This window comes from Euprymna scolopes, chromosome 19, assembly GCF_053919585.1.
Source record: "Euprymna scolopes isolate OS-2025 chromosome 19, ASM5391958v1, whole genome shotgun sequence".
Classification (NCBI taxonomy): Eukaryota; Metazoa; Mollusca; class Cephalopoda; order Sepiida; family Sepiolidae; genus Euprymna; species Euprymna scolopes.
This window is the reverse complement of record NC_136500.1, coordinates 13,894,010-13,916,107: the sequence shown is the minus strand read 5'-3', so window position 1 is coordinate 13,916,107 and position 22,098 is coordinate 13,894,010. Positions and strand designations below refer to the sequence as shown.

General features: G+C 32.1%; 1 protein-coding gene across 8 annotated transcripts in view; it reads right to left on the bottom strand.

Annotated features, from left to right (window-relative positions):
* The window catches only part of LOC145303422 (islet cell autoantigen 1-like), a 166,675-nt gene that overhangs the window by 27,384 nt on the left and 117,193 nt on the right, over positions 1 to 22,098 (bottom strand). For 2 of the 8 annotated variants that reach the window (XM_080144752.1, XM_080144755.1), the window contains exons 5-10: positions 19,342 to 19,465; positions 18,410 to 18,608; positions 15,247 to 15,471; positions 10,434 to 10,534; positions 8,520 to 8,591; positions 3,656 to 3,721 (exon numbers count right to left, since the gene is read on the bottom strand). In XM_080144752.1, coding sequence (XP_080000878.1) covers positions 3,656 to 3,721; positions 8,520 to 8,591; positions 10,434 to 10,534; positions 15,247 to 15,471; positions 18,410 to 18,608; positions 19,342 to 19,465 — 787 coding nt within the window. The remainder of the gene's footprint in view (positions 1 to 3,655; positions 3,722 to 8,519; positions 8,592 to 10,433; positions 10,535 to 15,246; positions 15,472 to 18,409; positions 18,609 to 19,341; positions 19,466 to 22,098) is intronic. The other 6 variants (XM_080144754.1, XM_080144758.1, XM_080144753.1 and 3 more) reach the window with 3 other exon arrangements.

The following is a 22,098-nucleotide window of genomic DNA, read 5'->3' as shown; positions in this document are numbered from 1 at the left end:
AAACAAACAAACAAAAAAGAAAAAAAAAAAAAAGAAAAAAAGAAAAAGGGAAAAAATGATAAAAAAAAAACTGTGCAGTGTATAAAAAAAAAGGAGCTTGTAGCGTGAATTACAGAAATATTTGTGATGGGTGGAAGGTGTGCAACAAAAATAATAAAAAAATAACATTTTACTAAAATAAAATTAACAACAACAAAAAAAAGATATTTTAAAATAAATAAAAAAGAATAAATAACTTAAACTGAATCTTTACAAGCTACTTTTCAAATCAGTAATTAATCTTAAATCCAGATCAAATATTCGCAAACATCGACAAGTTCTTTCATCTATAAAATCTTTCTTAAAAATTTTTTTAATTTAAAAAATAAAATATAAAAAATTTAATTACTTTTAACACATTTTCATATTATATATAATTTAAAGAAAGTTGTTCAATTGTTAAAGCTAGTATGTTTAACATAAACACTGGTTCTTATTTAGAATTCAACTTAATTAAAAAATAAGATACAGACAATACAAACAAATTTTTGACAAAGAAAATCAAATTTTATTCTGAAACGAGACACTACTTTTTGTAAATAAGGGGGAGACAACTCAATATCGAAAGTCACATTGTAATGAATACAATTTACACTTAAAATTGCTAAAAATCATTTAAAAATGATTATATATATACATGTAAACTATTTGATCAATTTATGTGATTTTTGGAAAATGACACATTTCTTCAGTGACAAGTATGTACATTACAAAGTTTTTCTTTTTTTTAAGTCAAATTTTAAATAAAGAACCAAAGGACTTCCTAATCAAATCAATTTTTAATACAAACGAAATTAGTCATAATGCTTAGATTTTATAGCTTAAAGAAACTTTAAACAATAATGAAAGTTCTTTTTAAAATGTTTAACCTGTTTCTTCCTTATTTCGTCAATATCATCTTTAAGCTATAATAACAATGACAAATATTGTTTTATCTTTACAGTTAGATTAGGTTGATTTTGGTTTATTATTATTAAAGGAAAGTAAGTCTGCTGAGTCTTGTACAATAAAAAAAAGTAGAAATAATGGACATTATACTTGATATACAGACAGTGGTGGACCTACATTTTGGGGACTCTAAAGCATATATGATTTGGGTGTCTTGTCTTATAGCATATCTTTTACCTTTTAGTGTTATTTAATACTGAACCCAGTTATTTTGTAACACACTTTCAAATATTAAATAAATTCTATTATGTATTTGAATGGTGTGTAAATTAATTTTTTTGTAAATAATTAGTCTGCAATTGCTAAATTCTAAACCTTGAGAGATACTACCGCTCCTTCAGGTCAGAGTAAACCTAAAAATAATAACTATAGAATGGCTCTACACCCAAATTTTAAGATTACAAAATGAACCTTGAATTTACTTTCAGCAGCCTACTTACGGCATCCCTTAGTTTATCCTTTAGTCCTCACATTCAATGAGTGATGTTCTGACAAAGGTGGAAAGATTTAAGTCGCAGCCAATACATTTAACACTTATTGTTAGTTAGGTTTTGACTTTGAAGTAGTATTTTTTTTTTTAAATTAGATCCATCTTTGTGCTTTGTCTGGAGCAATTATATAAAAAAAAATTGAAATGTGGTATCTTTATTAGATCTAATTTGTGTCATATTTATGACAGCTTGAAGCTTATAAGCAACACTAAAACCCAAAAAGGTTGAAAACAGCTTTGCTGCCTTTGTAAAAACTTTGAGGCTCAAATGGTATGGAACACAATGTTTGGCTGGAGTCCTCAACAATTAAACATAAATTAAGTCATTTCCTGAGGTGATAGGCATAACAACCTTACAAGAACATTCTTGAAATTTGATGGCAGAGACATTTTAAAGAATGGATGATCAAAACGGATTCAAAGGTCAATATAAATTGTTTATTAGTCTATCAATAAAGGAAGATTATTTTAATAATAAAAATTTTAAACCAGATTTTGACAATAACAGTTTAACAGACGCAAAATCAAAAAAGCATTAATTCTGCCAAATTTAATAATTTTTTTTTAATTTGCAGAATTTAAAGTAGTTATCAAATATCGTATCAAATTTTATTTGACTGATGTAGATAGAAACATGGCTAACCCTAAGTCCAGGGTGGTGGTTAAGAATGCTGGGATCAAATTTAAGACCCTAAATTAAACTTTGCATTTTTATTTAAGAAATAGTGATCGCAGGACAAGTAATATGACCCCTTTTACATCACTTTTATTTCCTCTTATAACAATTTAAATTACCACATAATATTACTAAACCTCATGTCTAGAATACTTATTTCAATTTTAATCAAAATCCATTACATTATTTTGATTCTAGAAAATGCCTAAAATTTATCGTTTAAGCTTAATTGGTCTTAAAAATAAACTGAATTCAAGGAATCCTGCTTAATTGGTCCCTAAATACTATTAATCATATTTAATGCAAATCTGAAATATTCGAATTTCCCAATGGAAGGTTAAAAAAACAGCCCAAATAAACTGAAATGTGGGAAATATTCATTAATTGATGTCTAGTACTGATTGTAAAAATTTCAAATATCTAAATTCTCACAACGAGTTTCAAACTCCTCTTTGCATAAAACTTCATTAAATTAAATATAGCCCACAACAATTACCCAGCCTAGCAGTAATGTTCTAAAATTCATAATGATTGATTAATTAGTCTAAGGGTGAATCCTGTACAGACAAATATATAAGCATACATGCGTACTTATTTATATATAGAAAGAAATACTTTTAAATTGTTAAATTTGGCAGAATTATCTCCATTTTGGGTCTTTGCTAAACTGTCATCTAGTTGATATTTTAATAACAGATAACAAAATTCATTGATTTTGTTGAAAAAATTATCCATTAGAAAAAAAAAGTTACATCAAATCCAAGGGATTTCGCTGTGATTCAAGACACCTAAATTTGATTATTTGCATTGTAGATCCACCACCATACACAGAACAGGCATAGGTTTAATCACTACAGTGATTCATCACTATAGGCTTAAAACACTAAAAAACTGTGACTAATATATATAATATAATAGTATCTATATGATATATTGATTAATCACTATAAGATTAAATCACTAAACAATTGAATAATCATATATCTTAAAAATATTTCATTAAATAAAATAGATGTCTTTTGTCTATTAATTCTGGACCTGATCCTTTTCAACTTCCGAATAATGGTTTCCACTTCTGACAGGAACTGGATGATGTAATCACCATATTTGTTCTAAGTCCGAGTACTTTCCAATCCTTCTGAATTCATCATCAGGGATAAATTAATCTAACTGGTTTTGAACACTTTATATATATTTGTTTTTTTCCCTCCAGAAGGGTTGGAAAGTATTCTCACTTATGAGAAATATGATGATTACATCAGTCAATTTGTGCCAAAAGTGAAAACCATTATTTGGAAGTTGGAAAAGATCAAAAACAGAATTAATAGACAAAGAATATCTATTTTATTTAATGAAATATGTTTAAGAGAAAAAATTCTGCCTATATATATATATATATATATATTGATTTATCATGAATAGAGAGGGAAAGAAAGATAGTGCCAAATCCAAAGAGGTGGGGGATGATTGTTTAGGGCAGAAGTGTGAAGATGGTTGGCTACCTGCTTGCTGATTGGAAGTCAGAAAAGTCATCAAAGAAGAGTTCATGGATATTTGACTCCATTAATCTAAGAAGAAATGCAATCAATGACAGATCGTTTTGTTTATTAAGTTTTGTTTGAAAAATTATCCAAGTATATTTTTATATAAATCATCTACTAAACCAATGTTACTTATATTCACCTAATTCATATTAAATTCAAAAATTTGTATTCCTTATTTTTATAAGGAATACAAATAGAAGAGACTGCATTCGTTTTTTTCTTATCAACAAATAAAAAATTATTCCGTTTTAATCAAATTTTCAGTATAATTCAAATAAAATTATTAAATTATTAGATTTTTTTTAGCTCATTAAAAACAGACAAAAGTTATAGTTTGTTGACTGAAAGCTTTATGCCAAATTGATGGTTGAATGGGGTTAAATTTGTACTCATTTTTGCATTAAATACTAATTTCTATTTATCCTAAACTGTGCACAGAACGGATGCCATAACACTTAGTTCACTGCATCTTACCATAACAAAGGTGTATACAAAATTTCAGTCAGATCGGCCCAACAGTTTCCAAAAAAGAGTGGAATGAACAGACAGATAAGAGAAATATAATACAGATTCTCCAAAGACAATATGATTCCTATGACTTCTGGGAATATTTTTTTTTATCCTCAAAATTGTTGAAGCATGGAACAAACTGCCTGCATCAGTTGTTGGATGCTGAAGTACTGCATTCTTTAAAACACTTATATTTTCCAAAATTTACTGAAATTACATCTGATGCCCTCCCCCCTCTTCGTATACATGTTATATGTACATGAACTTTTGATAGGTTGTAGTGTACCATTGTGTTTTTTTTAAGAGGGTACTCATATATCAACAGAGTCGTGCTATCTATTTTTCCTACTAGCTAATAAACTGGAAAGACTTGTTTTCTGAAAACTTGCATCAATAGCAACGGCATCCATCCTAGACGGGTTAAACCGACTTCCTCTGAAATTAAATTAAATTCTAGTCGGGGGAGATGACGTTAGATTTTTTCAGTTTTTGCAGAGAGGTGTTGAGGTCCTCCCATATACAATGCCTGATACTGCTAAATGGTCACCCATCTTGTGCTGACCAGGCTCAATGTTGCTTGACTTCAATAATCTCATGAAAACCAGTATGTTAATATATACCTGAACTGAAATTTGTAAATTGCAAAAAAAAAAAAAAGTCCAAATAAAAGATTTAATTGCAAAAAACGTCCGAATAACAGATTTAATCGCAAAATAAGTCCGAATAAAAGATTTAATCACAAAATAAGCCCCAATAACAGATTTAATCGCAAAATAAGTCCAAATAACAGATTTAATCGCAAAATAAGTCCCAATAACAGATTTAATCGCAAAATAAGTCCAAATAACAGATTTAATCGCAAAATAAGTCCAAATAACAGATTTAATCAAGGCCCAGAGGCCACTCGAGGATAAGGGTTAATAGGTATATATTAGTCATTGTGATTTTAGCGTAGTAAACATTAGTGGGAATTTTGTAACTTGGATTACTTAGGGGGGACGGTTCAATAAGAACTTGTTCACGTTGGACTTGAAGACAATCAGATTGTAGTCAGCTGGAAAGCAGGCAAACGGAATAGAGTTCCACAGGCGAGCAGTTCTAAGAAAGAAACCCTGTTCATGGAATCTATATTTAGGTGTACGCACGGATAAAGAGTGTGGGTAATTGTTGATAGTGGTTCTGGCAAGACGAGTGTTTTTCGTGAAAGTCTGGCGAGGGGGGACCATAGACTGAAGTTCAGATGAGCACCTGCCATGAAAATGACGATAAAGCAGGGACAGGCTCGCTACGTCTCTTCTGTGGGAAAGAGGCTGCAGGGAAGAGAAAAGGGCATTCCCCACTAAGCTACAAAGTCTATTTTGAACTCTGTCAAGGCAGGATAAGCTGCTTCTAGCAGCTCCTGCCCAGATGTGGCAACAGTACTCCATTGTTGGCCGAACCTGGCTTTTATATAGGTAGAGAATTGCATCAGGAGTGAGATATCTACTGGAGCGGTAGAAGGATCCCACCATTTTTCCAGCGACTTTGGCAATTGATTTGATATACGTGTTCCATTTCAGATCGGGAGTAAAGGTCAAGTCCAGAAGCTTGTCAAACCATGAAGCCTCCCCAAGATGAGAGCCATTCATTTCGATTGATGGCAGCTGGACAGCAGAGCGTTGATGATGTAAAGATAGAAGCTTGGTTTTAGATGCATTAAAAGTGACCAAGACATAAAATATCACTTTGTACAAATTACAAATTTTTATACTCATCGAAATGAATAAATGCAATTTTTTTTTATCTTCCATTTATTCATTTCGATGAGTATAAAAATTTATTACTATAAAAATAGCCTACTGGTATTTAAATAAATCATATAATATTGTCTTTTGAAATAATCTGTGTGTGTGTGGGGGGGGAGCAAATATCCAAATGCACCTATTTGTATGCCTTTTTTAATCAGTTTATAATAAACTAGCGAGGGGTACCCGGCGATGCCCGGGTGTTTTGAGGTAAATCAAAACTCGGGGGGGGGGGGAATAATAATAAAAAAAAAATGTTTTGGTAGGTGAGTGTATGAGGATCGAACCCGTACTCTTGAGTTGGAAATTAATGTGTGAAAAAAAAAAAAAATCCATGCTACGTTAACCATTGAGCCATGGCGACAGACAACGCCAAGCAGGTTTGAATTTATTTATTTAACTATAAAAACAGGCGTGCGCAATAAAAGTTAACTCTGCTGCTTCCATTTGACCTAATTAAGAAGGTCAAATAGAAGTCACGAAGCGTTTGGGTTTGTTTACCCAAATTTGACTGTTTCTTCCCCCAACAGATGTTGGGTAGGGGAAAGAACTGTCTGATATACAAGATTGATCAAAGCTGATTGCTTCTGGACGTTTTTCCCGGCGCAATGCCGAGAAGACGTCGTTTGAGTTTAATTTCACTTTATTTATACTAAAAAGCCCAATCAACACGCGAGAAACCAAAATAGCAATAATTTTGTAAAAATCGATGTAAATAAATCTATACGCAACGCGCTTTCCTAATTCCTAGATATTATTATATAGGACGTATATACACAGTTGTAAGCGATAGTAACGAACCTGGGACCGTGTGCGAGAAAAGCCTTTGCCAGACATACACGAAATGGTCACACACATTTTGCCTTTTATATATATAGATTAATGTTTGGTGGAATTCATTTTGTGAAATAATCATCATATTCTGTTTAACATTTGTTTTATATGCTCATATATGTTGGATGCCTTTTAGAAATTGACTTCAAAACTAACCTATCTCTGACCAGGTCTTTATTTACCTCTCTTTCTTTTAAATCCATTTTTATTATTTCCTCCCATGTTTTCCTTATCTTTCCCTTTCCAACTGATACTCTTACTTCAACTATTGTAAATTTACTAATCAAAGCACTCTTAGCGATTTTTACTACTACTACTAAATAACAACAACGACGAAATCAGAATTCTTCTTCAATTTAACGTCTGTTTTATATGATGGAATATGTTGGACGGCTTTTAGAAATTTATTTCCAAACTTGACTGGGTTCACTCCAAGTTGATTGAGTTGGCTTCTAATAAATTCACTAATTTCCAAATTTGGGCAAATTAAGCACACACACGCACACACAATGGCCATTTACTATGATTGAAACAAGTGACAGTCATTGTTGATTCAACTGATACACAATGTAGATACATGAGCCAATAATGCATTTTGTATCCTGCTTCACTGTTCTGAGATGTGTATTTTAGTTGGCCAACACATTGCTTCTTCTAGCTCCGAAATGAAACCAGATTGATGGCTTCTCTGATAAATTTGCCTGATTGACGTTGGAGTGTATAACCAAACTATGGAAGATGCCTTGGCAAAAGAGATTGCTGAAGAGACAAGATTTGACAGCATATTAAGACTGTCGCATTTCAAACAAATTACTTGCAAACTGTCAAAATCTTTTATCCATTCTTTCAATATGACCAAACCAACAAAGTCTTCTGTTCTGCACACATTTCCCTGTACTGTCCAGATTTCATCTTCCTTGGAGATCATTAAATCCATGCCCGTCTTTAAGACTCACATAATACATTCATTGTATGATTTTCATAGCATTTCTTTCTATGCAAAGAATATCTTCAACTTTTTGATTTTACCAAATTTCACTTCCATACATCATCATAGTGTGCATACATTCCTGATAGACTTTTCCTTGGATTAAAAAAAGGAACATTCTGCTGATTAGTAATGGCAGGTGTTCGCTAAACTTATTTGAGCCACTTAATTTTTACAATCAGTCATAAATCAATGGAGTAAGTTTTGGGAACTTCTGCCATTACTAACAAATACAACATTACAATATTACTGCTGTTGACCAAAAATCGGTTGTTTAAGATGTACAGTTTAGCAACACTTTAATTACAGTTTTACTAAAATAACTGTTAATGATCCCCAATTTTTGCTTAGTCTTTGTTATTTTAGACTGTGAGAATCTTCTTTAACAAATCAATAGAAAAGCATGCAATGATATTTATTTTGCTTTGTGCTTAATGTATATAACAGATTTAATGTACGTAACATGTCCAATGTATATATCAGATTTAATTTATGTAACATGCCTAATGTATGTAATGGTTTTAATGTACGTAACATGTCTAATGTATGTAACGGATTTAATGTACGTAACGTGTTAAAGCAATTTTAGATTTTCAGTTGTTTGGCTGACTCATAATTTGAAATCAGTTGGAAACCATAGAAGCCCATAGAAGATAAAAGAGATGATAAGAAAATGTTGAATAATGCAGGAAACCCCCGAAGATACCTGTCTGATTTGGCTGGAGGTTCATCGTCGGAAAGGTCGCCTATTAAATCTTTTAGTCGCTCTTCTAGAGATCTTTAAAAACATTCAAATAACAATGTTACAAAAAAGTTTTCAGAAAGCAACAAAAAAAAAAATCTAAATTTATTTTATTTTACAACATATCAACCCTTTTGCATTATTTACTCACGAATCCAATAATTTTGGTAAAAAAAATTGTATGTTTCAAGTCCTTAATATCTTTAAATATTTATTAATGCTGTAAACATACATGTATACCACTAAATAAGAGTTTTATGTCATACCCAAGGAATATTCTATCTGACCCTTAAAAGGAACTTTAACAGGTACTACCAATCAGAGTAAACCTAGGAATAATAACTAAGCGATCACACCAGAAAGCACTCAAATTCACACTTCATCATTGAATACAGTTTAATGACTACCCAGGTCCATTAAAATTTTAATTGTGTTTAATATTTGACTTTAAATACATCTAAAACTTTTCACAATTTATGTATAATAAGCAAAAAAATACCTGATACCATGGCTTTTATTATTGATTTAATTCTCTTAGGCCCAAACTTTTAATTTATTTCTTAGATTTTAAGTAAGACTTTGCAGTCTTGTAACTCTTACTTCCTATTTTGTCCTTTATACATCACATTCCAAGAATGATGTTTCTGACAAAGAGGGAAGAATTGCCATTTTCTGATCAGAATCTATTCATCTGATTGTTGGTTAGCTTTTGACCTTGAAGTAGCAATTTTTTAGCTCTTTACATCAAGTGACTTTATGCCTTATCTGAAGCAATTTCCATTAAAAAAGAATGGAAAAAAAATTTAAAATGATGTTTGTAAGCCAACTTTATTTGAAGCGTTTTTATTTAGGTTAACTCATTATTGCAGATCGGTAACTAGGTTTTCAGGCTTGCAAGACCACATTTACCATCACTTATAACCGAACCCCTACACCTCATGTCTTAACCTCCAATCTGGAGTGTGCATTATGAATCTGGAAGAGATTGAAAGAACTACCCGACCTCCACAACATCATTCAGCCAAATGATCTCTGTATATAACCAAAATCCTTGCAATTAGGAGCCTAACAAAGTCACACTGAAACAGAAATAAATAGAAATGCCATACACACTGGATATAATTTTGGTTCAAATTCAACAGTTATTCAGCTCAGTGTTAATTTATCACTGAGTTTAAAACTATGAAAAATCTAGCCACCATTTTTGTCAAGTTTATCTTATAAGTGCAAAGATTCTCAACTAAAAAACATTTTGTTTGAAAATTTCATATTTGCAAATTTTATAGTTTTATATAATCAAAAAAAAAAAATAAATAAATAAAGATTTTATGATTCAATAAAATTTTAATACATAATCTCACAATAAATTACTGCTACAGTATATTAAAAAAAAAAATTGTTAAACAATGTTTCTAAAAAGATAAAAAATGCATATTCCGGGATTGGACAGGTTGAGGCAGATGAAAGAAAAAACTGAATTTGTGATTTTTTTTTTAACAAAATATTCTTGTATTGAAAGGAACGAGGCAGAAAAGTCAAATGTAACAAAATAAAAGGTAAATTCTTTGCAGATTTAATGAAAATTAACTTTTAATCACAAAAGAGTTTATTTATATTGCAATTTAAAAATCAAATTTTAATAATTGACATATTAAAAAAGTATAAAAAATAATGAATAAATAAAATTGTTCCATTATCTTGTGTTAGATGTCAGAAATTAAGTTGTAATATAATAAAATGTAAAACAAAAGAAATCAAAAAAATTAAAAAAGAAATTAAAATGATTAAAAAAAAACTTTAAAAATTTAGCCAAAGTTAATCACATTTAAATTGTAAGAAAATCATTGCAATGAGAGTTTTTAATTATTATCTACTTACTTTTGTGGTTCATCTCCACTGTCTGTATCTCTTTCAGCCTGTTCTCTGGTTTTTTTGGAGTTGGTCATGTCACTTAGCTTTTTGCTGGGTTCAGCCAATTCCTTCAATAATTGAGAAACATTAGCTACTATATTAATCCAGCTTGAACCAGATATATTAAAGTTAAAAATGATTACAATAAAGTATTTACATATGATAATAATAATAAATACTCAAATACAAAATATTACAGATAATACTTTCTACAAACCTTTAATTTCTACATAAATAATTGTAGAATTACTTGTTTTGACAGCATCATGATCAATCATTAACTGATCAAGATAGTTTTATGCAGAACACATACCTCTTTGATTCATTCAAGTGGTGTTGTGCTTCATATTGACGGCTATGATTCTCCATCTCTTTCCCTTGAGGCATTCATGAATTCATTGTTGCTCATCATTCAGAACCCCATTTATACTGTTTCTCAAAAGTGTTTGATGTATTGCCATAACTTTCTTTGCTGCTGTACAGATAGTAGGTTGCAGTTTCTTTTTGTCAGAACAGTGCCCATACTGGGTAATTGTCCTGAAACATTGTACTGAAAGGAATCTTCTGCTCAGTACAATGAGATATGAAACCATGAACAGAATTATTTTCATATTACATCAGTCACCTGCTTTTTATGATCTCACATTACCCTGATCAAGGGATGGGGGTTTGAAGTGGGTTCTTGACTTTGCTCAAGAGTCTCCTACAGACTAGCAGAAGGAAGAAGGTGCCTTACTTCTCATTTGGCAGTAGTGTTGTCTCGCTACCCAAACACACCTCTTTAGCCTAATCAAAAATGGAGAAATGAACAATGGAAAATGAATTCAAACATTCCTGAAATACCTACTATTTTGTCCAATCTCACAGGCTAGGATGCCATAGATATCCATTAAAAAAAAAAAAATCAAAGTTGTTAATCATTTGCTGTGATATTTGAATAACAGTTTTTTAAAGAGGATAGAAATTAGTGATGGGATGATTGCAAAATGTTTCCTAATTTCCATAGAATTACAGATTCTGTTTTAAATTCCTGATACCAATACAATTAGTGATTCAGATTCTTTTAAAATTTCTAAATATTTAATTAGAGATTTCCTGTTTATTTTAAATTATCACATTACAGTAAAACAAAAAATATACTTTCAGGATGGGAGTGTATATTACACAAATATATCTTTCTAAATATTTTTTCTGAAATGCTTTCCTTGTAACTGATGTAAAATTATGAGGCAATTCAAGATTTATTCTTTTAAAACAAAGATGATTGGCATTAGTTTTTCAATGATTAGTTTGAATAATAGTATAGAAAAAATAGTTAACAAAGTCCTCTCCCAATGTTAAGAATTGGTTTCTAAATAATAATGTTACTAATTAGAAAACTATTCTGAACATCTTTGTTAAATATTCTGTGCCTCACTATCACTAATTATAGAGATTTGGTCGATTATTAAATTGATTCGTTTTACTGTAAAAAGAAAAAACAAGATACACATAGTAATAATAATAATAATAATAATAATAATAGTAATGCTACTAATGGCAAATTTGTAGATTAATATGCACAGCTAAATCACCTCACAAAAATGAGATTCTGTTTTTTAGGCAATAACGTATGAACATAAGAAAAACATTTTAGAATTTAGATTGAGAGATCAGTTTCACATGTAAAAATAAAAAAGTTTTGGTTAAATACTGTAAAATACTAAAATATCTCGGAAATTTCATTCAGTTTTTCCTGAAAATTAAAGAGGATGTGTGGTAATTTTACTGAGTTCCAAGTTCAAATCCAGCTCATTCCACAAAAATAACTTTCACTTAGGATGTTGGCAACTTTCTTATGGTCCCTCCCATAAGTACCCAATGTCTTTCTAGAAAGAATCCTGACTAGAAAATTATCTGGGAAACCAATTTCAACAGTAGAATGTTCATATGATAAGTAATTTTTAGTGGAGGTTTGAATATTAGTTGTTATGAGTAGGTTGGTGTGGGTTTTATATGTTGGAACATGATATGATCAGCCGATTGATTGGATTGGTTCTCTCCAACTACTTGTCTGGGCCATATAAAGGCCAAAGTAGAATGTTGCATCACACATATCCACTTTCCTGGGTTATGACTGCTCATCCTTCAGGATCTTGTCTTTTTTTTTTTTTTTTTTTTTACATAGGCATCACCACATTATCAAGGCCAAGAGGCCACTCAAGGATAAGGGTTAAAGAGTGTACAGTAGAAATTGGACAATATAGTAATCATTAGTAATGAAAATTTGGTAAATTTGATAACTTATATGGAACGGCTCATCAAGAACTTATTTACGTTAGACTTGAACACAACCATATTGTAGTCAGCCGGAAAGCAGGAAAACGGAAGACAATTCCACAGGCGTGCAGTTCTAAGAAAAAAGCTTTGTTCATGGAATCTACGTTTAGGTTTAGGCACAGATAAAGAGTGGGGGGAATTATTGATAGTGTTTACAGCTAGACGAGTGTTTCTTGTGAAAGTTTGGCGAGGGGGGACTATAGATTGAAGCTCAGTCGAACACTTTCCATGAAAATAACGATACATCAGAGACAAACTCGCAACATCTCTTCTGTGAGATAGAGGTTGCAAGGAGGAGAAAAGGACATCTCCTACGAGGCTACGAAGTCTATTTTGAACTCTATCAAGGCAGGACAAGTCCTTTCTAGCAGCTCCTGCCCAGATGTGGCAACAGTATTCCATCCTTGGACGTACCTGGCTCTTATATAGATAGAGAATAGAATCAGCAGTGAGATATTTACCGGATCGATAGAACGATCCCACCATTTTTCCAGTGGCCTTGGCAACAGATTTGATGTACGTGTTCCATTTAAGATCAGGAGTAATGGTCAAGCCCAGAAGCTTGTCAAAACTTGAGGCCTCCCCAAGACGAGAGCCATTCATTTCAATTGATGCCAGATGTGGATTAGAATGTTGATGATGTAAAGAGAGAAGCTTGGTTTTAGATGCATTAAAAGTAACCAGCCACTCCTTTTCCCATTGTACTACGTGCTCAAGATCAGAGGAGAGAGAATTGGAGAGAACTTGGTCGTTTACTGTCTTAGATGTGCTACCATAAATGGTAGTGTTGTCAGCATAAATGTCTACAAATGATGTAAGGATGTGATTTGGAAGATCATTAATGTAGATCAGGAAAAGAGTTGGGCCCAGGATGGACCCCTGAGGGACACCGGCATTAATACTGTGAGCTTCTGATTTTTGCCCCTCAACTACTACTCTTATGAACCTATCAGAAAGAAATGATTTAATAATTGAGAAGACTTTTCCAGCTATACCATAGCTAGCGATCTTATGAAGTAAACCTTTATGCCATACCCTATCAAAGGCTTTAGATATGTCAAGAGCAATTGCCCTAGAAAGATTGCCACCGTCGAGAGATTTGCTAATCCTATGCGATATAACTGTAAGCACATCTGCTGTAGATCTAGCAGAGTGGAAACCATATTGAGTGTCACTAAGAAGGTTATTTTTGTTGAGATGGTTGATTACTTCTGTATTTAACACAGATTCTAGCAACTTACTCATGCCGCACAGGAGACTTATTGGCCTGTACTGAGAGGGGGATGAGCGATCACCTGAATTCTTAAATACAGGGCATACTGATGAGATTTTCCAGGGAGATGGGAAACTATTCTCCTTAAGACAACGTTTAAACAGTTTTGTAAGTATGGGCGCTAGTTCAGGTTGAAGTTTTTTGAGTACTATAATTGGAATACCATTAGGGCCAGTTGCTTTACTGGAATCAAGGTTTTTGATTAGCTTGGCAACATCACGTACAGATATACGTATATCACATAGCGTGTTTTCTGATACAGGAGGAAATATTGGGGGTTGGCGGCCTTGGTCGCAAAGGGTAGAATTAACTGCAAAGTTCTTGACAAAGAGTTTGGCTTTGTCTGATGCTGACGAGATTACCTCAGGTCCATTGATAATAGTTGGGATGGAGCACACGCTTCTGTTCAGGATTCTGTTTGCTATTTGCCAAAACTGGTGGGAACCAAGCCGCTGCTCAGCTACTTTGGACTTAACAGATTGAACATACAACTCTCTTGCATTCTTTATTACTTTCTTACAATGGTTGCTGGCAGTCCTGAAAGCGGCTTTAGTTTCCATACATCTATTACGTTTGAAGCAGTGGAAAAAGTGATTTACAGGATTGAGTTTTTCAATGGGAAAAGAAAAAAAAATATTTTTTAATTTTGGAGACTTTTTGGTAAGGAAACCGGTATCTTTAGACAGCCTGATCTGGTAGCATCAGGAAAATAATTGCCAGATAAATATTCTTCAAATAAATAAAACCAATATTAATTTTGGAAATGTATTTATTTAAAATTGTACTGTTTTAGTAGACGGGACAATATAATTTTATTTTCGAACAATTAATTTTAAAATGGATAAAGTCAGAATTTTTTTACCTTAGCGACACCAGATTAATCACCAATCAACATTTTTGCTGTCAGACAATCTCTTTTTTTCATCTAATGTATTTGAAAAATGATATTGAATTTACCAATATGAAATGCCTTAATGTATTATTATATAGTTAATAATAATGATACCAAGTTATGTAATTGTAGAATCAAAAACAATTGCCCATTGATGAAACTCAACAATTAATTTAATATACTGCAATTAACTGCAAATAATATTGATAATGAAAAAAAAAAGTATATATAGAAAATCCATTCGTACACATGACTTATGTCTTATCAAAGTGTATTTCAGCATAATGAGAACGTACCTTTAACATGCTAAATTCATAATATTGATAACCCTTGAAACTTTCAGACACAGCTGTCATGGTACGGGACGTTTTCTCCCAAAAGTGTAACAATGTTGACTGATAATTAGCCAAAACATGGGAGAACATGTTACATCGACTGGCGGCAAGTAAGTCGATCTTCTGCATCACATCGAGCTTCAACTTGTCAAAACGTGCTTTGGTTTTCCGCACTTGAGCTTGCACCTTAAAAAGAAAAATAATAAAATTATTGCATACAGTGATCAACAGGCGCACTACAACCCATGTTTGCAGGTGTATGGAGGGGGGGGGGCAAACTTGGGTTAATTTCGGAAACATAAGTGTTTTATTCTTAGTAATTATCACCTGTAGTAAGGATTGAACCTTAAAATCCAGATGACCATCACCTAAAACTGTTAAGCAACACTTTTAATCATTAGGCCATAAAAGATGTAATTTAAAATGGAGGGAGACATCAGGCATAATTTTGGCAAATTTTCAGAAGCATGATAGTTTTAAAGGATGCAGTGTCTCGGCAGCCAACAACTGATGCAGCCACTTGGCACAAGTTCAAACTGCAAAATATCTTTGAAGTTCTAAACAGAAATCATAATATTCTTTTCACATTATTCTAATAAAGTGCACCAACTTTTTTCTCAACTTACCTATATATCTCATTTGTAAACCATTCAAGTACCACAAGTATATTTAAATCATAATCATATCATTTTATTTGACATATGGTACACCTTATACATGTTTCGTTGAATAATATAGGTTAGGATTTCTCAACAGGGTCCATACCACCCACCATAGGACGGGGGGGGGGGAGCGTTATGAGACTACAGTGGACAAATTTATCGTATAGGAGTCCCTGAGATCCTTTTTTTTGGGGGGGGGGTTGAAAGACTAAGAGCTTCTCATAACATCACTAGGTTTTCTCAATCCATTTTCTTTGGTTGGTTGGTTGATTGTTTTATGGCATATCAACCCCTTTCAGGTTATTTAATGCCGAATCCAAAGATTTTGAAGAAAAAATTTTTAATAGAATATATTTGTTGTTTTCAAGTCGGTTTCTATTTAACCCATAGTTGGGACCCTAACAGGTACTACCACTCTGGATCAGAGTGGACCTGGGAGAAATGGCAATTAAAGGGTGGCTCTACACTCCCCAAAGCCCGCAAGCTGGGGCCTCACCACTGGATATAGTTCAAGGTCATATCCAGGACCCATTGTCTTTGAGATTCACAATTCATGTGGAAATTGATTGCATCACACTTATATCTAATTGGAAAAATTAATTCAAGAATCATACTCCGTAATGTTGACAAAGCAATATGAATAATAATCATTATTCTCCTATAAGGAATAGAGTTGTCAACTTAACCAGTAGCATGAACGAAAAAAAAAGTTTCTTTTACTCTCATTAACATAGAACTCAGAATATATGATTGCTGATCGATTACAAGTGATCCTGCGATCAGATTTCAAATCTCAAAATATTTGTGATGTCTTGCTATACTGAAGAGCTGTTGTGATATGACAGCATTATGTGAACATATTTTAGTCATATACTAGCAGTTCAGCTCGGCTTTGCTCGGGCCCTATGTACTGTTCATAACTTGCCCTACGTGTGAATACACTTTATGTAAGGTTTCAAATGTTTAGATGAAAAATTGTTTGAGTAATTTCGTACAGACTGCAGAGGTAATTTTTTTATAACATTGACGCCAATTTTTACCCCTTAATATTTATTGTTTTGGTCTCAAATCAAAATAAAAGGTTTTACCCATGTCCAAGTTACCTATATTAAAAATTTCAAGTGTTTAGATCCAAAATTGATGGAGAAATTTGGTAGAATCTGCAAAGGTCAACTCTTTCAACTTCGATCTTTTGGCAGCCAGATTTTCGCCCCAAAACTAATTAAAATGCTTGCTGCATGTCTGAATACTTGTTATGTATAAATTTTAAATGATTAGATCCAAAATTGGCTGAGTCAAATCTTTTGAACTTTGACCCCTTGGCAGCTCAAATTTTCGACCCAAATCGATTAAAAAGCTTGCTCTATCTCTGAATACCCTTTATGTAAAATTTCAAATGTTTAGATCAGAAATTGGCTGAGTAATTTGGTAGACACTGCAGAGGTCAAATTTTTTTAAACTTGACTCCAATTTTGACCCCTTAACATTTATTTTTTGGAGCTAAAATCAAATTAAAAAGTTTGATCCAATGTCCAAGTAATCTACAGTTAAAATTTCAAGTGTTTAGACCCATAAATGGAGGAGCGTTTGGTAGAGTTTTCAAAGGTCAAATCGTTGAACTTTGATCCCTTAACAGCCAAATTTCCGTCTGAAAACTGATTAAAAAGATTTTTGCAAATCTCAATATTCCTTATGTCAAATCTCAAGTCTCTAGACTGAAAATTGACAGAGTTACTTGGTAGGGAAATGTACACAGACACACACACACACATTTTCACTTTTATAGATATATAGATAAAAAAATTTTTATTGTGTAATATGAGTTAAGTAATATATGAGGGACATTCCAAAAGTAATGCCTCCTATTTTTATTCTGCCCATATAGATCAGAGAGAATTGAAAATAGCATTGTTATGATGACTGAACTTATACGTTTACCACCTTATTAAAATTTCATCTCTTTGTTGCAGATATTGATGGCATGAGACTCTAAAAAGCAACCCTCATCATAGATGTGCATCAGAAACAGAGATGCATGATTGAATTCCTGGCAAAAGTGCATTGAGAATGTACATAGAAAAATAAATTCTGGGGCATAAAAGGTTGCTCATCTTAATGGTACCACTCCAGTCTTTGTAGCTCTTAAACTTTTGGAGTTAAAAAATAAATAGGATTCTTTACTTTTGGAATGACCCTTGTATTTTTATAATAAAAAGTTATAAAAACATTCTTTCATTTTTTCTTTTATTTGACACTTTTTAAAGCAATAATGTTAAAATAATTAGTAAATTGAAGAAAAAAAAATAAAAATAAAAAAAAAACAAAGATCTGAGGTAAACTAGATTTTCATTATTTTAAATTAAAAGCAACACTTTATTTTCATTAAAAAATTAAAATGAATCTGAAGAGGATTTAATTCCAATAATAAATTAAAAAAAAAAAAAAAAAGAAAGGTTTGATACCTTTCTAAATTTTTCTAGTTGCTTGTAAGTATCGGGATCCAATTCTTCTGAAACAGCCTTCATCCAGAGAAGTGCTCCTCTATATTCTGTCCTGGCTCCTTCCATTCGATTAATTGTCATTAAAGTGTCTGAAATGGCTCGATAACGGAAGGTTTCTACCTCCTGGTAGAGCCGAACCAACGGCACGCGTAGTGCCAGCCTAAAATGTAAAGAAATGTTTATGTAGAAAAAAAAAAAAAAAAAATATGGTGTTCAGTTAGAAAGACAAGGCAATTTTTTAAGATGTCACAATTTGAAAGATTCAAATGATTCAAATGATTACAGGGAAATTAAGTGGAAGAAATATTTGACAATAACCAAGAGAAATGAGATTAAAGAAAACAAATTAAATTAAATGGAATGCAATACAAACTATCATTTTCATTATTGTTAAAGACAATTGCAATAACTTTTTGATAAAGGTGTTTCAAGTTATCATGATGGCAAACTGCTATAAATCCATTTTTTTTACACATTTTTTCTTTCATTTAGGTGTCTTAATTCTTTTTATGTAACAGCAACTTCAATTATCAATAAATGTTAGTTGGTGTGAAAAAATAATTTGTAATTGTTTTCATTTCAATAAATAATTTATTTATTCATTTATTTTATTATTTATTTATTTTATTTAAATAATTTTAAAAAGTGTTATTTCACAAAAACTAAAATTATCAATTAACATTATTTGGAAAAAAAAAGTTTCAATTATTTCTGTTCTAATGAAATACTTGCCGATTAAACTGATTAATTTTTATTATTTTTATCAGAATTTAAGAGTAAGAAAACTTATTCTTTCTCATAAAATTGAGATGCAGAAGAGATTGATGAGATTGTTCATCTTGTTTAGTTATAATCATACATGAACAAATAAAATGGGTAAGATAAATGCAAACCTTTGTTGAGCTGCAAAACTTTGAGATTTTCCAACAGCTGCCATCATTTTGCCGGCCCTTGTTTTGTCGATTGAACTTTGGGACTTGAGGAAGCGCCCTGTGGCATTTTCTTCTTGTGAAAGAGCTGGAAAAGAGAGAATTGGTGAGTGAGAAGGTAATAGAGACAAGATTTATTTGCTGGGAGAAACTAATAAAACTAAATATATATAGACACACATAGTAATGATTAAAGCAATTCTCTATCTCTACAAAACTACTACCAAACCATGTGTGGAGTAATGTTGTCACATTTGAGCTGCTGAATCTCTGTCCCATTAGAGGGTTCTCGATAAGGTGCAGAAATGTATTTAATTTGATTGGCTCCAATCTTTCTTCCAGATGTGATGTTGCTTTTCTTAGTCTTTTTTATAACAACTAATATGGCAAGTGTTTTTTCATAAGTCTCTGATCTATTCTCTGCTACCTTTGTTCCAGCTCATTTAACTTGTTGGTCTTGTATGTCTCCATCAATTTGCTGTCCTGAAACTTTATACAGCTTCCATTTCTAGTACCTTTGTTTTCAATAACTGCATGTTTATGCAACTCTCTTCCTGCTGACTGCTTTCATCCTATCTCTTTTCAAGACTAAGACCAATAGGCATCTCCTGTTTTTGTAATAACCATCTTTTATTTTTGTTAGCTACTTACATCAAGTGGCTTCACATCTTGTCCCAAGCGATTTTTGTCAAAAAAAATAAATAAAATGAATATATAAAATAAAATATCAATTATAATTGAGAATTCTTTTGTGATAAAAATTGGATTATTCAGATTACTATTCTCATCTGGAAAGTTTTATTCAAGTTTGAGACGATGTAATCTCCAATCTTCTTCAGGTGCATCTTTTCAAATCTGAGAAACTTTGGCATCTGCATGAAATTTCAAACTTTATATTTAATCCATTACCTATGATTGGATAGAATTATGAAAATAGATATTTTTCATATAACTTCAGGAATATACATAGATTTAAATATGGATAAGCCTCATTACTTCATTTTTTTTTCTGTAATAACGAAAGGTTTGGCTTTCTCTTAAAAGATAGAAATTTTGTTGTTAATGATACAGTAATATTTGGAGATAGTAAGTTCATTCAACGTTTTTAATTGTGTATAATCCTTCCCCCTTTTTAGTTACCATATTGTGTGTGTGTGTGTGTGCATAGTAGCCTTGCTTCGCTCCCTCCTTGCATGCATCCTGTATGCTAGTACTCCCTAGGCGGTGAGTATTAAAGTTGGAGTTATTGAACTTGGTGGTCTTCTTCTATATATTCAGTTGTTCCTTGTCTTGAGTGGATATATTCAATATGGTGTCCGGCCAACAGTAATACATGTTTATCCTACGTCGTGGGAAGTACTAAGTGAGCTAACATAGGTAGCAGAGCGTATTCTTTTGTGTGACAGATATTATATCTGTTCAACTTATGTTGCAACAAAATTGAAAGAAAGATGGCATCATTTATGAAACAGCCACCTATTTTGCAGAACAAAGAAATGTACACAGAGTGGAAACAAGACATAAGTATATGGTCTATCTTCACAGATTTACCTCAGGAAAAACAGGGCCAAGCAGTATTTTTGTCATTGCCACAAAACATACGAGAATGCATTTCACACTTAGACATCACAGATATCGGCCAAACTGATGGATTAAAAATAATTATGAACAAATTGGATGAGACATATTCAAGGAACGGAAACGCGATAGCATACATATCATTCAAGGAATTTTACTCTTAGAGAGCTGCTGGAATAAACATTAACAACTTTTTGGTGTGTTATGAATTCTTGTACCAGAAATTATGTAAATACAGAATTTCTTTTTGTTTTAAACGTAGCGAATGTATCAGAAAAAAAATGAAAAATTAGTGAGGATGACATCTGGAAATTTAACTTACGCAGCAATGAAGGACTGACAAAGCAGGCAAGCATTGTTTCAAATGTGGTTCTATTAGACATTTTGCCAGAGACTGTACTAGTTTTAGTCCTAGAAATATTAACACTGGTGTGGATTCAAACCATGTACACCTCTCATTAATTAATTCTGATTCCTGTAATCAAACATTGATAAATGATTCTAATATAAAAATGTCCAATCTTGTAAAAGAGACACCAGGTATGGCAGTGTTGGATTGTTACTGGAAAACTTTGGTTTAATGTATTTTTTGGTACATTAAATGATCAAGCGGTTAGTGAAGACTTAAATCCAACGGAACATTTTGTTTTGGTGATGGAGATGCAATTAAAGCAGTTAAATTTCCAGTAACTATAGAAGGTGTAAAAGGTGTCAGAGCATACATAGAGGCTGACATTGTCAAAAATGATTTACTCTTGTTACTAAGTCATAAATCCATGAAAACTGCTGGCATGATACTAGATTTTAAACATCCAAGTTTTAAAAGTGACAGTTGTAAGATTTTAGGCAAATATATAAAATTGCAAAAGACAACTTCTGGACATTATAGTCTTCCATTGACAAATATGCTTTTGCAGGCTGAAAAGTCACCAAACTTTATATTACATTGTGAAGCTTTAAAAAAATGCTTTAGAATGGAGAAAAGAACAAAAGCTGAGAAATTACATAAGCAGTTTGCTCATACATCAAAAGAAAAATTGGTATCATTGGTGAGAAACAATAGGGTCTTTCATGATAAGGAGTTTCTAGCTCCTATTAAGGATGTCTGTGATTCATGTTCAGTTTGTTTAGAAGACTCCCCCC